This window comes from Dendrobates tinctorius, unplaced genomic scaffold (assembly GCF_039654945.1).
Source record: "Dendrobates tinctorius isolate UK_male_01 unplaced genomic scaffold, ASM3965494v1 ptg000297l, whole genome shotgun sequence".
Classification (NCBI taxonomy): Eukaryota; Metazoa; Chordata; class Amphibia; order Anura; family Dendrobatidae; genus Dendrobates; species Dendrobates tinctorius.
The window spans coordinates 2,736,855-2,753,896 of NW_027361964.1; the positions used below are offsets into that span (position 1 = coordinate 2,736,855).

The 17,042-nt window shown below is 46.2% G+C and overlaps 1 protein-coding gene across 1 annotated transcript in view; it reads left to right on the top strand.

Annotated features, from left to right (window-relative positions):
* Positions 1–1,215: 1,215 nt before the first annotated feature.
* LOC141073146 (integrin alpha-M-like) overlaps positions 1,216–17,042 on the top strand; it is a 68,071-nt gene continuing 52,244 nt past the window's right edge. Inside the window, exons 1-4 of the mRNA XM_073560513.1 lie at positions 1,216–2,031; positions 14,892–14,994; positions 15,098–15,201; positions 15,345–15,415. Coding sequence (XP_073416614.1) covers positions 1,992–2,031; positions 14,892–14,994; positions 15,098–15,201; positions 15,345–15,415 — 318 coding nt within the window. The 5' untranslated portion in view covers positions 1,216–1,991. The remainder of the gene's footprint in view (positions 2,032–14,891; positions 14,995–15,097; positions 15,202–15,344; positions 15,416–17,042) is intronic.

A 17,042-nucleotide genomic window follows, 5' to 3' on the forward strand; every position in this document is an offset into this window, starting at 1 on the left:
CGCTGTGGATGTACGCACCGTCCAACCCGCAGCGTTTACTGATCGCGGGAACATACCGGCTGGGAGAGCCGCTGCTGACAGAAGCTGCACAACCCATGAGCGGCCTGTTTCACTGGTCAGGAGAGGGTTAATAACTTTATTATTATAAGAAGTCATTTACTATAACAGTATTCCATATAATGCAGCTCATGCCGCGGTTACTGTATGGGGGCTTGTACTCCCAGGCTGGGCGTATAAGACCCCCAGCCTGCATGAGCCAGAGCAGGGAGCAGAGCTGACCCCAGCCTGTCGGAAAGTGATCAGCTCCGTGTTCCCGCTGCACTGAGGACTCTGCCAGGCTGCGAGCCTGTGTGCACATTCTCAGGAAGGCAGCCTGATGACAGAAGCCATCATGGATTGGGGGGCCCTTCATTGGACGGGGCCCGGGGCAACTGCCCCCTCTGCCCCCCAGTAGCTACACTACTGTCTTGGGGAAGTGGAAATACTAATATGGGTGCCAGGCCCCAGCTGGTAGATGACAGATCACAAATATTCCTAAGGCTCTAAGGCCCACCCATCTCGTAACATATACGTGCCCACTCTACTGCACCTGTGCACCTCCTCACTCCCAGGCCCTTGTTATGCAGTTTAATCTGCAGTGCCTTAATCTGCTCCTGACTCTGTGAGTCCCTCCTTCTGCACCTTTATCTGCTCCTGGCTCTGTGAGTCCCTCCTTCTGCACCTTTATCTGCTCCTGACTCTGTGACTCCCTCCTTCTGCACCTTTATCTGCTCCTGACTCTGTGAGTCCTTCCTTCTGCACCTTTATCTGCTCCTGAATCTGTGAGTCCTTCCTTCTGTGCCTCAATGCAATATACTAAAGGAACAGAAAGCGCAATAGGGTCTCATCCGGGTTAATATTAAAAGAATAAAAGAGATTCACTCACCTATTTGTAGGAGAGATCAAGCACATAGGATTCGTGGTCAGCTGCTGCACGTCCAAAGGTCAAACCAGGTGACATGTCTGTCATCCCCTGAGGAAGAAGTAGTCCTTACTGCGAAACGCGTTGGGAATAAATGATTAATCTTTCACCGTAAGTGGGATTCTGTATTTTGTCAAGCAGCGCATGGAAGTCCATACATTATTTCCATTAGAATTGATCCTTCTGTGCCTCGTACTGCGCCTTTATCTGATCCTGAATATGTGAGTTCTTCCTTCTCCTACTTGTACTGCGCCTTTATCTGCTCCTGAATCTGTGAGTCCCTCCTTCTGCCCCTCTCAATACTGCACCTTTATCTGCTCCTGATTCTGTGAGTCCCTCCTTCTTGCACCTTTATCTGCTCCTGATTCTGTGAGTACTTCCTTCGGCCCCTCTCAATACTGCACCTTTATCTGCTCCTGATTCTGTGAATCCCTCCTTCTTGCACCTTTATCTGCTCCTGATTCTGTTAGTCCCTCCTTCTGCACCTTAATCTGCTCCTGATTCTGTGAGTCCCTCCTTCTGCACCTTTATCTGCTCCTGATTCTGTGAGTCCCTCCTTCTGCACCTTTATCTGCTCCTGATTCTGTGAGTCCCTCCTTCTGTGCAGTGTCCAGGCTTCTTTACTGTAACAGCAGTGAAAGATTCTCCTTCTCCAATCACCTGAAGGTCAGAGAATTTTTACTTTTTTCCTTCTCTGCTGCTTTTTCATTGGATTACCTCCTTTTTTCCCTGTGACCCCACAGATGACCCTCATAGACACTGGATGGACCAACATCTATGCTGTGATGGACGTGGTGGCCCCCGTACGCTGCCACGTCATTGTGAATCTGCAGCATCACTGGACCCCACAGCTTCTACCTCCAGAGTCTGCTGACACTGAGGCGGGAGGCAACGACACTCAGATCTCTGTCTCCAGAAATACTCTCAGTTCTGCAGAAATTTCACACATTTCACTAATGAAGCTTCACAGCAGCAAGAGTAGCTGAGAGAAGAGAGTGCACCCAGCTGCGAGACCCCCGCACCCCCAGGCATGGAAAGCCCCCTGCCCCACACACTGCTGCTGTGCCAGGGTAAGTGACCGCTGCATATAATCTGCTGTGTTCTGTGTATACTGTGTGTGATCAGCTATGGACGGGGCAGGGAGCGATGTGCTCAGGATTCTCCATAGACTGCTGCCTGTCACATCACTTGAAGGTTGTACAGTAATGATGAGGGGAACTTCATCCTCTTACCTGCCAGGTAGAGCTGCACACCTGGCCAATCTGCGTACTCCCTCCCAGTAACTAATCTCCAGCTTCATTACCACTGCTTACCTCATCTCTAATATGTCTCCAATACTGCACCTGGACTTCAGAATGTTCCACCTGGACCTGATCATCCCCAGGAGCACAGCATACTCCTCCTGTCTCCAAGACTTCTCACATGCTGCACCTGGACTTCAGAATGTTTTACCTGGCCTGATCATTCCAAGGAATGAAATGTACTTCTAGTATCTCCGAGACACCTCCTATACACCTGTACTTTAGAATGACCTGAACCTGATCATCCTCAGCAGCACAATGTACTCATCCTGTCTCCAAGACTTCTTCTTTGCTGCACCTGTACCCCAGCATGTTCTACCTGGACCTGATCATCCCCAGGAACACAGCATACTCCTCCTGTCTCCAAGACTTCTTTTATGATGCACCTGTACTTCAGCATGTTCTACCTGGACTTGATCATCCCCAGGAACACAGCATACTCCTCCTGTCTCCAAGACTTCTTTTATGATGCACCTGTACTTCAGCATGTTCTACCTGGACCTGATCATCCCCAGGAACACAGCATACTCCTCCTGTCTCCAAGACTTCTTTTATGATGCACCTGTACTTCAGCATGTTCTACCTGGACCTGATCATCCCCAGGAACACAGCATACTCCTCCTGTCTCCAAGACTTCTTTTATGATGCACCTGTACTTCAGCATGTTCTACCTGGACCTGATCATCCCCAGGAACACAGCATACTCCTCCTGTCTCCGACTTCTTTCATGATTCACCTGTACTTCAGCATGTTCTACCTGGACCTGATCATCCCCAGGAACACAACATACTCCTCCTGTCTCCAAGACTTCTTTCATGATTCACCTGGACTTCAGCATGTTCTACCTGGACCTGATCATCCCCAGGAACACAACATACTCCTCCTGTCTCCAAGACTTCTTTCATGATGCACCTGGACTTCAGCATGTTCTACCTGGACCTGATCATCCTCAGGAACAGCATACTCCTCCTGTCTCCAAGACTTCTTTCATGATGCACCTGGACTTCAGCATGTTCTACCTGGACCTGATCATCCTCAGGAACACAGCATACTCCTCCTGTCTCCAGTACTTCTTTCATGCTGCACCTGTACTTCAGAATGTTCTCCCTGGACCTGATTATCCCCAGGAACACAGCATACTCCTCCTGTCTCCAAGACTTCTCCCATGCTGCACCTATACTTTAGAATGACCTGGACCTGATCATCCTCAGCAGCACACCATACTTCTCCTGTCTCCAAGACTTCTCTCATGCTGCACCTGTACTTCAGAATGTTCTCCCTGGACCTGATCATCCCCAGGAACACACCATACTTCTCCTGTCTCCAAGACATCTTCTTTGCTCCACCTGTACCCCAGCATGTTCTACCTGGACCTGATCATCCCCAGGAACACACCATACTTCTCCTGTCTCCAAGACTTCTCCCATGCTGCACCTGTACTTCAGAATGTTCTCCCTGGACCTGATCATCCCCAGGAACACAGCATAATCCTTGTGTCTCCAAGACTTCTCCCATTCTCCCAGAGATGACAAATGATGACCTGCCCCTCGCTTATATCAAGCACTGGATAATCTATCTTGGTAGACAAGTACTAGTATAAAATTTCCCCCGCGATCATCACATGCCTATGTTCAAGATATTCGTATCTGGAGATCTTCTGTAGTGCTCTGGATTCTCGGATTGGTCAGGACTTTTCTGTTGTGACTATAATTGGGACATAATTTTGAATCTCTACACTTGTCAGCAGAATCCCTCATTGTCATCAGATGGTGTGGCCCCTGGGTTGTCTCTGTGGCCCTGTGCCCTCTCAGCTCCTAATTTGGAGTCTGCTGACTCTGCTTTTCCCCTCCCATATGTATGTGAACCCCTCTAATGTTCTCCAGTGTCAGAAGTTGCACAAGAACGCAGCATCCTTTTCAGAGAAGCAGGAAGAGTTGTCGGGGGCCCACAGCTGAGCACTATGTCTACACCCATTAGGGCTGATATAAGAATGCCCCCCACCCCACATAACATTATAATGTGCTTATAATCCTTCTAATATCAGGAAGTGATATTTATAAGTGTCGCCATCTGAACCTTACTTCCCCTTTACTTTATATGCACCCTCATGCTGGCAGAGATTCCCTGGTCAGAGCTTTTACATCAGTGCCCATCTGATGGCCAGAGCCTCCACAGCACCACATGGCTGTATACAGTGGTCTCCAAGACACACCACCCCTTAAGGAGAACCTGCCACGTTGTCCCAGCAGCTGTTAGGAGGAGCAAGACAACACGTGAGACTGTGGGAGAAGTTTGAGATGACTTAAATTGCTTTTTCTAGCTTTAGGAGTCCGGTAGGTGGCCTTACATGGTGATTGACAACTATCTCTGACTGTAGGACCACCTACTCCTAAGTAGAGAAAGAGCAATTCAGGTACACATAGTCTTCTCCCCCAATCCTATTTCTTAATTCCCCCAGTCCTCTCGCTCAATGTCCTGCTGGTCCCCACTGGCGTGAGGCCTGGAGATGAGCAGCCAAAACAAACTCCGGGGGCGGACAATGCAGGGTTCTCATGGTACAGCCCCTGGATCTGATGAATCTGTCATATTAATGCTGAGAGAACGTTGTGACAGTGTCTGCACTCATGGCTTATGCTGCTATTGTCACGGGTTTACCACAACAGAGCGGGAACAGAAGGCTGCTGCGTTTGAGTTAACGTATTCTACCACTGGTTAGAAGCAATTCTGCTTCATATTAAATGGGTGCAGGTTTCCGTGTGCTGTGCAGGGGTTAAACTGTTTAGCTTAGAATCTCTGAAGCCTCCCTGCTTGGATGGTCTCAGCTGTTCAGTATCGGCCAATCCCCTCTGTTATATAAACTCACCACTGGCAATCTGTACTTCCTGGTGTGGAGTGGAGGAGCCGGTTGGTGGTAGAGCAGTTTTGAGTGTTGATCTGTGACTGTTCCTTGGTGATTTGTCTGTGTGCAAATCCTCACCCTCTCCCATTTCATTTACCTTACTTTATTTCCTGGTGTTCCTCTCAGTTGTCTGTGAGTGCATATTTGTATGTTTGGTATTTTCATTTATCCCTGTACGTCCTCCCTTGTTAGTCTGGTTTGTGTATATATATACACTATCACTCTCCACTTCCCTGGGTGGGGAAGGGGGGCAGATATATGATATATATGGCTCAATGGGGTCAGCAAGGTAAGTGGTCCCGGCATCTTCACCATCAGAAGTAATCCGGGAGCAGAGATACCTAGGACACCCCTAGCGCTAGGGACAGGGAAGGAGAACCTGGCCCCTGATATTCCAACATCAGAGCTGTGACAGCTATTTGTGGGTGCACAGAATAAGATGCAGCATGACCAGTCAGAATAGTGAGAAAGTCATCAGAAAGGAAATGATAGGAGACAAAGCACAAGCTGTCAGAAGGCAGGAAAAACAGGTGAAACTCGGACATCCATAATCAATCAAGACCAGAAGGCTGTATTGGTCCAACAGCAGGTATGAGGCCGGCATATAGCCCAGAAACAAGCGAGTGCAGCAGGTGTGAGGCCGGCATCTATCCCAAAAACAACAGAGTGCAGGGGGTGTGAGGCCAGCATCTATCCCAGACACTGAGGAGTGCAGCAGGTGTAAGGCCAGAATCTGTCCCAGACACTAGGGAGTACAGCAGGTGTAAGGCCAGAATCTATCCCAGACACTAGGGAGTACAGCAGGTGTGAGGCCAGCATCTATCCCAGACACTAGGGAGTACAGCAGGTGTAAGGCCAGAATCTATCCCAGACACTAGGGAGTACAGCAGGTGTAAGGCCAGCATCTATCCCTGACACTAGGGAGTGCAGCAGGTGTAAGGCCAGCATCTGTCCCAGACACTAGGGAGTGCAGTGGGTGTGAGGCCAGCATCCGTCCCAAAAACTAGCGAGTGTAGCAGGTGTGGGGCCAGGACCTGTCCCATAAAAGAGTGGGTATAGTGGGTGCGAGACCAGGACCTGACCTAGAAACGAGCAAGTGCAGCGGGTGTGAGGCCAGCACCTGAACCAGAAATGAGTGAGTGCAGCCTGTGTGAGGCCAGGATCTGAGTCCGAAACAAACGAGTGCAGCTGGTGAGAAAACCGTATCTGTCCCATAAACGAGAGAGTGTGGGTGGGTGTGAGACCAGGACCTGTCCCATAAACAAGTGGGTGCCGTGGGTGTGAGGCCAGGACCTGTCCCAGAAGTAAGTAGGTGCAGCGTTTGTAAGGCCAGCACCTGACCCAGAAACAAGCAGGTGCAGTGGATGTAAGACCAGGACCTGACCCAGAAACAAGCAAATTCAGTGGGTGTGAGGCTAAGACTTGCCACAGAAGTGAGTATGCGCAGCAGGTGTGAGGCTGGGACCTGACCCATAAACAAGCGAGTGCAGCAGGTGTGAGGTCAGGACCTGTCGCAGAATGAGCAGGTGCAGCAGGTGTGAGGCCGGGACCTGACCTGGAATCAAGCGAGTGCAGAGGATGTGAGGACAGAACCTTTCCCAGAAACGAGCTGGTGTGAGGCCAAGACCTGTTCCACAAACAAGTGTGAGAATAGCCATCAGCAGCTAATCTGTCATGTTTTGCCTAGTACAGAGCCTAAAAGAGGGGCACCTCCAGAGGGGGCAATCTGGAAGGTTGTCCAAGAGAGGGTGGAGCCTGCAGAAGAGGATTCTGGAACACTGGCCCTGAGAGAGTGGAGCCTGAGGAGGAGTCTTGAAAGTTGGGCCTGAAGAGGTGAAGCTTGACATAGGGATTCGAAAACCCCAGAAAGAAGACCGTTTTTCTGCTCCTCCCCCTCAGGTTCGTTCTGAGCCTTTTTGAAGGGGCTTCTCAGAATGACATGGACATTGCATTGAACAGATATTGGATCGCCCTCACCCAGGACAGCGGGGTACTCGGAGCCGGGCCCGGTGGATTTCAATGGGAGATGTCACGGTAACTGTAACCCGGTCCACGGCCCTGGGCGTCCATTGTAAAAGGGGAATGTTGAGCGTGTGGATGATGATTAAAGTTTATAAGTGAATGATTCTTGACGCCACCTGTGGTGTTCGGCAATGAAGATGTTAAGCCGACGCTGCAGACAGATCCTCTGGGACAGATGGTGTGGTGCAGCAATGATGTTGTGGCCCTCCACAGGTAGGGCTGTAGTCCCAGGGCAGTGTAGATAGAGAGAGAGTGAGGAGAGGAGAACGGTGTAGTGTCTGGCACCGAGATGTAGCAGTGCTGAGTGGGTTGGCGCAGTAATAAGCGGAGGACACCAGGGCATGTAGCTCCAAAGCTTTACTCACAGTCTGTTGAGCATACAGGTGCCCGCCTCGGTGCCGTGTCCTCCCGGTCAGGGGCTCAGCCAACATATGTGCCTTTTCTGAACATCTCCCTTTTGCGCCTATAGTGAAGTACTCTCAGTACTGAGTTACCCTGGGGTTCCTCCTGTCAGATGTTCCTATGAACACTACTTGTACGGCAGACAGCTGTAGCCTGCTTCGGGGACTCCTTACTACTAAGTCCCGGCTCACTCTCGTTGCTGTTGTGCCCCCAAGTCTTGTGTGGGAATAAAGTGGTGACAACGTCTATTCCTCCGGTGTCTGCTGCAGGACCATTAGTATCCATACAACCTCGGGGACCGGACCCCGGCCTTGCGCTGTGAACTTGGGAAGGGTTCTGCTCTAACCCTAATCCTTAGTCCTCCTCTCCTTACATTCCGTACTAATCCTTCCTTCTTATGGAGAGAGTCAGGCTTTCCATCAATGTCTCTTTCCTGTGCCAGCGGGCCCAGGTCACTGAGGTCGGCTGCAGCACTTCCTTCATCCATCCCACTCAGGGGATCTTCACTCCTCCACTGACTCTGTCAGACTCACTGACCCAGTCCTAATAATCTCCCGCTCTCTTGTGCAGACTAATCTCCACCCACCTCCCAGCACTCTTCGTGTTCCAAGCAGGGAGCCACCAAAGGTGCTTTGCTACAGTACTTTGTGGTGTGGGGTGCAGGTGTTGGAGTGTGGTCAGGTGTCTCCACCTTACCTGAATGGTGGGGTACCACACCTCAGGAGGAGGTGCAGCACCTCTGTGGCGACTGAACCCTCAGGCGCGCCACAATATCATTAGTGGTGGCATAATATCCTCCGGGGGAGGGGTTCTCTCCTGTAGACGTGATTGTGTACTGTGCTGTCTACCTTGATCTTACCGCTGGGCCTGGTGACAGGTTGCCGCAGTCCTATGATACAGGCAGAATGTCCCCACAACAACGGGCATGACTGTGAGCACTGGAATAGCAGTGCGAGAGGGGCCAGGATACAATGATGAAGGACATCAAACCTATGGGCTATTAACGTTTAACCGTCCAGCTCAGTATTCAGGAGCAGTAATATGTGATGAAGGGACCTGCGCTCATCCAGATCTTAACCATCGATCTATAAATACAAGGTTCTTAGTTCAGACTTTTATGACAGTGTACAAGCCATTGCCACAATGTTCTCTCAGTCCACGAGTCCCCACGTCGTGATGGTGGACCCCCAGACAAAAACCATTTGAAATGGGGTCCGGTGTTACTAGATGAGCGAAGGTGACGTTGATCTATGACAGATGAGTCTGATGTTAATAGAGGCCAGGTACTAATGTTAGGTCCAGTGCAGAAGGACAAAACTGTCCACCACAAGAGCAAAACCAGAGCTTACCGGACTTACGCAAGTACTGGTATATAACAGGTGGTAAACAATGTCAAAAGAGACTTCTTCACCAGGGAATGAAAATTTCTCTAGTAGATGACACTAGTAGATGACCTTAGAGTCATTTACCAGTGATTGAAAATATTTTTTTTTCAGCTGACCTTACTCTAGTGGTTGACCAGGGAGCTGAGTGTTATGAATGGGTCACCGAGGAGGATAGCAGGACCAAGCTAAGCCACAGAAAACCAGAGAGGTTGGTAACTAAGCAGATTGCAGACCCCTGATCTTACCACACAACTAGCAGTAGCCGTGGAGCGTACCTACGATGATCCTAGACGCCTCGGCACAGCCGGAGAACTAACTCAGCCTAAAGCAAGAAAGGGGAAATCTAAACTGCCCCGCAGCAGACCCCAAAGGAATAGACAGCCCCCAAACATATATTGTCGGTGAGACAAGATGAAAGCACAAACGCAGGCAGGAAAATAGGCTGAGCAAATGATGGGGCCCACACTGACTAGACAGGACAGGAAAGGATAGATACTGTCTGCAATCACGCAACAAAACCCTGCCAAAAAATTTCCAACACGTCTGATGCACAAAAAAACACTGAAGTCGCACGACTTCACCTCCACTATATCAGCACTCTGGTATGTACTAAAAGCAAAGCAAAAAGAGACCAATATAACAGGGGACAGAACAAACTGACACAAGCAGTAACATATGGGTGGTGATCCAGCACAGCCCCAGCAGGAGCAAGCTGACCCGCACAACAAGCAGAGATAGACAAAACCAGATCAAATGCAAACAGAAAAGCAAATGAACCACTTACAGTTAGGTCCATATATATTTGGACAGAGACAACATTTTTCTAATTTTGGTTCTAGACATTACCACAATGAATTTTAAACCAACAATTCAGATACAGTTGAAGTTCAGACTTTTCAGCTTTCATTTGAGGGTATCCACATTAACATTGGATGAAGGGTTTAGGAGTTTCAGCTCCTTAACATGTGCCACCCTGCTTGTAAAGGGACCAAAAGTAATTGGACAGATTAAATAATTGTAAATAAAATGTCCATTTCTAGTACTTGGTTGAAAACCCTTTGTTGGCAATGACTGCCTGAAGTCTCGAACTCATGGACATCACCAGACGCTGTGTTTCCTCCTGTTTGATGCTCTGCCAGGCCTTCACTGCGGTGGTTTTCAGTTGCGGTTTGTTTGTGGGCCTTTCTGTCTGAAGTTTAGTCTTTAACAAGTGAAATGCATGCTCCATTGGGTTGAGATCAGGTGACTGACTTGGCCATTCAAGAATATTCCACTTCTTTGCTTTAATAAACTCCTGGGCTGCTTTGGCTTTATGTTTTGGGTCATTGTCCATCTGTAGTATGAAACGAGGACCAATCAGTTTGGCTGCATTTGGCTGGATCTGAGCACACAGTATGGCTCTGAATACCTCAGAATTCATTCGGCTGCTTCTGTCCTGTGTCACATCATCAATAAACACTAGTGACCCAGTGCCACTGGCAGCCATGCATGCCCAAGCCATCACACTGCCTCTGCCGTGCTTTGCAGAAGATGTTCTATGCTTTGGATCATGAGCTGTTCCACGCCTTCGCCATACTTTTCTCTTTCCATCATTCTGGTAGAGGTTGATCTTGGTTTCATCTGTCCATAGAATGTCCTTCCAGAACTGTGCTGGCTTTTTTAGATGTTTTTTAGCAAAGTCCAGTCTAGCCTTTTTATTCTTGATGCTTATGAGTGTCTTGCACCGTGCAGTGAACCCTCTGTACTTACTTTCATGCAGTCTTCTCTTTATGGTAGATTTGGATATTGATACGCCTGCCTCCTGGAGAGTGTTGGTCACTTGGTTGGCTGTGGGGAAGGAGTTTCTCTTCACCATGAAGACTATTCTGCGATCATCCACCACTGTTGTCTTCCGTGGGCGCCCAGGTCTTTTTGCATTGATGAGTTCACCAGTGCTTTCCTTCTTTCTCAGGATGTACCAAACTGTAGATTTTGCCACTCCTAATGTTGTAGCAATTTCTCGGATGGGTTTTTTCTGTTGTTGCAGCTTAAGGATGGCTTGTTTCACCTGCATGGAGAGCTCCTTTGACCGCATGTTTCCTTCACAGCAAAACCTTCCAAATGCAAGCACCGAACCTCCGATCAACTCCAGGCCTTTTATCTGCTTAATTGAGAATGACATAACGAAGGGATTGCCCACACCTGTCCATGAAATAGCCTTGGAGTCAATTGTCCAATTACTTTTGGGCCCTATAAAAACAGGGTGGCACATGTTAAGGAGCTGAAACTCCTAAACCCTTCATCCAATGTTAATGTGGAGACCCTCAAATGAAAGCTGAAAGTCTGAACTTCAACGGCATCTGAATTGTTTTTTTTAAAATTCATTGTGGTAATGTCTAGAACCAAATTAGAAAAATTGTCTCTGTCCAAATATATATGGACCTAACTGTAGCTGAACCATGCAGGAACAGAGCAGGAGACATCAGACCTCAGAAAGCACAGAAAGAAAATCACCAGCAGGGATTGAAGGAAGTGAGCTGTCTTAAATACACCAGACAGAAATCCCAGATCTCCAATCGTCATCATCATTATCAGGTGGCAAGCCTCTGTCAATCTGACCAGCTCCACTACCTCCAATAACCACCAGAGGGAGCCCAGAAAGAGAACTTGCAACACCTCTGTCAATCTGACCAGCTCCACTACCTTCAGTAACCACCAGAGAGAGCCCAGAAAGAGAATTCACAACAGCTGACCTTACTCCAGTGGATGACCATGTAGGGAACATTACTTTAGTGGATGACCAGGGAGAGGACCTTATTCCAGTGGATGACCATGTATTACTCATCATGACTCTATTGTCAGATATCCTGGGGTAAGGGAATTCTTCCCTGTCCTTAGCGCTAGGCGGCCCTAGCTTGCCCTGTTCCACAGATTACCTCAGATGGTGAAGATGCCAGGGCCATGTACTTTGTCATAGCTCCTGAATCCACCCTTAGTCTGTTCCCTCCCCCACCCAGGGAAGAGGGGAGTAGTAGTGTATGGAAATACATCAACCAGACTAACAAGAGAATGTGTACAAGGAAAAATGAAAATACCAATCACACAAAGACGCTCTCACAAACAACATAGGGGAACACTGGAAGTAAAGGAAGGGAAAAATCAAAGTAGGAGAAGAAGAGTATTTTCACACAACCAAAACCAAGCAACTGTCTTTACATAAATACACCAAATGCCTCCTCAACAAAACTCCTCAAGCTCCAGAGCTGGGCAGCTTGCAACTAACTCTGGCAATGACTGCTTGCTAGAGGTCAGTATATATAGGAGAGAGGAAATGACCAATACTGAACAGCTGAGATCATCAAAGCAGGAAAGCTTCAGAGACTCTCAACTGAACAGATTAACCCCTCCACTGCTAACAGAAACCTGCACTGTTTAATATGAAGGTGAAGTGCTTCTAATCAGTGCAGGTGTAGGAGAAATCAGACGCTGGCTCCTCTTTGTCGTGATTAACCCGTGACAGTACTCCCACTTCTACAAGGGGTCTCCAGAACCTCAGGGCCGGGTTTATCAGGGTGTGCCGCTGGAAAAGACCGACTCAACCTTACGGAAAGGTATTCAGATGCTGGTACCCACATCCTCTCTTCCAGTGTACCAAATAGTGAAGCAACTGACGAACCAAGCGACAATCAACGATCTCAGCAATCTAAAATTTCAAATACCCATGAACAGTGACCGAAGATGGAAGTAGTGGTGCTGGTACAGAGGATGCAAAGTATTTTTTGAGTAGATAACGGTGAAACATATTATGAATCCTAAAGGTGGGCGACAAAGCAAGGTGGAAGGCTACAGGATTGACGACGACCACAATCTTGTAAAGACCGTTGAACCTAGGTCCCAATTTCCAAGAAAGAATCTTCAACTTAATGTTCTTCGAGGACAACTACACCAAGTCACCAACACACAGGACCGGACCCACCAAGTGTCTCCGATCAGCCACATTCTTACAATTGGACCCCATCTTCGACATATGGTAGTAATAGAAGATGAAAACTGCTCCTCTTCAAGTATTCCCAAGGAATTATTCCTATTAAAAGAGTAAAATGACGTTCATTTAAAACTTTAAAATGGAGATACAAACAGTTCACCTAATGGAAAAGCAGCAGGGCGTCCCCTTGAGCTCCTACGACCTCCTTCTCAAGATCAGAGCACATAGACGCCATAACTGCACCTCTTTGTAGTGTAGAGACCAGTTCACAATTAATTACTATTAAAACAGCGAGATAAGGCATCCGCATTAATGTTCTTGCCCCCCGGCCTATACGTAACAAACAATTTACAGCAAAGGAAATAAGTAATTGATCCCTTGCTGATTTTGAAGGTTGCCCACTGAGAAAGACATAAACAGTCTGTAATTTTAAGGGTGGGTTAATTTTAACATTGAGAGATAGAATATCAAAAATAAAATCCAGAAAATCACATTGTATAAATTATATAAGTGCATTTGCATTTTGCAGTGAGAAATAAGTATTTGATCCCTCTGGCAAACAAGACTTAATACTTGGTGGTAAAACCCTTGTTGGCAAGCTCAGCAGTCAGACATTTCTTGCAGTTGATGATGAGGTTTGCGCACATGTCAGGAGGAATTTTGCTCCACTCCTCTTTGCAGATCATCTCTAGATTATTAAGATTTTGAGGCTGTCGCTTGGCAACTCGGAGCTTCACCTCCCTCCATAAGTTTTCCATGATCTTAATTTGCTTCTTTTTAAGCCACTCCTTTGTTGCCTTGGCTGTATGTTTTGGGTCATTGTCTTGCTGGAAGACCCAGCCACGACCCATTTTTAATGTCGTGGCGGAGGGAAGGAGATTGTCACGCAGGATTTTTTGGTACATGGCTCCATCCATTCTCCAATTAATGCGGTGAAGTAGTCCTGTGCCCTTTGCAGAGAAACACCCCCAAAGCATAATGTTTCCACCTCCATGCTTGACAGTGGGGATGGTGTTCTATATAAATACATCAAATGCCTCCTTAAAGAACCAACTCCTCCAGCTGCTGAACCAGGCAGCATGAATCTAACAGCTGAGAACATCAAAGCATGAAAGTTCCAGGAGGTACAATTGAACAGAGTAACCCCTGCACTGCTAAAAACCTGAACTGTTTAATATGAAGGTGAAAAGCTTCTAATCATTGCAGGAGTAGGAAAAATCAGAAGCAGGTGTCTTCTGGCTCCTCTTTGGCACAGTAAACCCGTGACAACTCCAGTGGATGACCAGTTAGTGGTATTATTCCAGTGAATGACCAGGAAGTGGACATTACTCCAGTGGATGAGCAGGGAGTGGACATTACTCCATTGGATGACCAGGGAGTGGACATTACTCCAGTGGATGACCAGGAAGTGGACATTATTTCAGTGGATGGCCAGGTAGTGGGCATTACTCCAGTGGAATACCAGGGAGTGGACATTACTCCAGTGGATGACCAGGGAGTGGATATTACACCAGTGGATGACTAGGAAGTGGATATTACTTCAGTAGATGACCAGGTGGTGGACATTACTCCAATGGATGACCAGGAAGTGGACATTACTTCAGCGGATGCCGAGGGAGTGGACATTTCTCTAGTGGATGAACAGGATGTGGACATTACTTCAGTAGATGACCAGGTGGTGAACATTACTCCAGTGGAGGACCAGGAAGTGGACATTACTTCAGCAGATGCCCAGGGAGTGGACATTACTCTAGTGGATGAACAGGAAGTGGACATTACTTCAGTGCATGACCAATGAGTGGACATTACTCCAGTGGATGACCAGGGAGTGGACATAATTCCAGTGGATGACCAGTGAGTGGACATTACTCCAGTGGATGACCAGGGAGTGGACATTGTCCCTTATGCATTTATTTGCAGTATTACTTACATTTTGGGTGTTTTTCATTGATTTCAGTCCTATCTTTGGCCAGCACCATCTTTGTGGACTTAGAACAGCCAGTCATCTTCCAGAACAGTGACCCCAGCTTTGGACACCAGGTCATACAGCTGGAAAAATGGTAAGAGAATTATCTGCTGCTTCCTCTATACTAGATGGTCCAGAAATGACAATCCATCCTTGGGGAGAGGGCATCTCATGGCGTGTCCGGGGTCTCATTACAGGGTGATCGTTAGTGCCCCCTGCTATCCAGAGGCAACGGATAAAACTGGTCAGTTGTATCGCTGTGATCCAGAGTCCACCAGCTGCTTTCCAATCACCATCACTGGTAATAGTGTGGTCACATGTCAGAAATTGAGAGATCTAATGATTGCGATGTAAAAATAGAGATGTGATGGATTTCACAATCCATGAATAAATGTAATGGAATAAAAAAGTGTCCAGAATGATCCTGTGTGTGATCTGCTGCAGGATCTCCAGATGATGATCACATCTCTCTTGGGCTGTCTCTGTCCCTTCAGGAGAAACCTCTTCAGTTACTGGTCAGTGACTCCAGGAGTTTACAGCTTTGTGCCCTGTATTGTATTTCTCATGTCCAGGTGCAATATTATTGGCTCTGTCTTTTTATATGTCTTATCTTCTTTATATGTCCTGTTTTATGCATCATGTTGTACTGTAGGTTGCTCCATTATTTCTCCATTATTCCTTGTCCTATGTTTTATGTGCCATGTTGTAGGATTCTTCTTCTTTGTTCTTTGTCCTATGTTTTATGTGCCATGTTGTAGATTCTTCTTCTTTATTCCTTGTCTTATGTTTTATTTGTTATGTTGTAGGATTCTTCTTCTTTGTTCTTTGTCCCATGTATTATGTGCCATGTTGTAGGATTCTTTTTCTTTATTCCTTGTCCTATATTTTATGTGTTATCTTGTAGGATTCTTCTTCTTTATTCTTTGTCCTATGTTTTATGTGTTATGTTGTAGATTCTTCTCCTTTATTCTTTGTCCCATGTTTTATGTCCCATGTTGTAGGAATCTTCTTCTTTATTTCTTGTCCTATGTTTTATGTGCCATGTTGTAGGATTCTTCTTCTTTGTTCATTGTCCTATGTTTTATGTGTTATGTTGAAGGATTCTTATTTATTCCTTGTCTTATGTTTTATGTGTTATGTTGTGGGATTCTTCTTCTTTATTCTTTGTCCTATGTTTTGTGTGTCATGTTGTAGGATTCTTCTTCTTTATTCTTTGTCCCATGTTTTATGTGTTATGTTGTAGGATTCTTCTTCTTTATTCTTTGTCCCATGTTTTATGTGTTATGTTGTAGGAATCTTCTTCTTTATTCTTGTCCTATGTTTTATGTGTTATGTTGTAGGATTCTTCTTCTTTATTCTTTGTCCTATGTTTTATGTGCCATGTTGTAGGATTCTTTTTCTTTATTCCTTGTCCTATATTTTATGTGTTATTTTATAGGATTCTTCTTCTTTATTATTTGTCCTATGTTTTATGTGTTATGTTGTAGATTCTTCTTCTTTATTCCTTGTCCTGTTTTATGTGCAATGTTGTAGGATTCTTCTTCTTTATTCTTTGTCCTATGTTTTATGTGCCATGTTGTAGGATTCTTTTTCTTTATTCCTTGTCCTATATTTTATGTGTTATTTTATAGGATTCTTCTTCATTATTCTTTGTCGTATGTTTTATGTGCCATGTTGTAGATTCTTCTTTATTCTTTGTCCTATGTTTTATGTGTTATGTTGTAGGATTCTTCTTCTTTATCCTTTGTCTTATGTTTTATGTGTTATGTTGTAGGATTCTTATTCTTTATTCTTTGTCTTATGTTTTGTGTGCCATGTTGGAAGATTCTACTTTTTTATTCTTTGTCCCATGTTTTATGTGCCATGTTGTAGGAATCTTCTTCTTTATTCTTTGTCCCATGTTTTATGTGCCATGTTGTACGATTCTACTTTTTTATTCTTTGTCCCATGTTTTATGTGTTATGTTGTAGATTATTCTTCTTTATTCCTTCTCCTATGTTTTATGTGTTATGTCGTCGGATTCTTCTTAATTATTCTTTGTCCTATGTTTTATGTGCCATGTTGTAGATTCTTCTTCTTTATTCTTTCTCCTGTGTTTTATATGTCATGTTGTAGATTCTTCTTCTTTATTCCTTGTCCCGT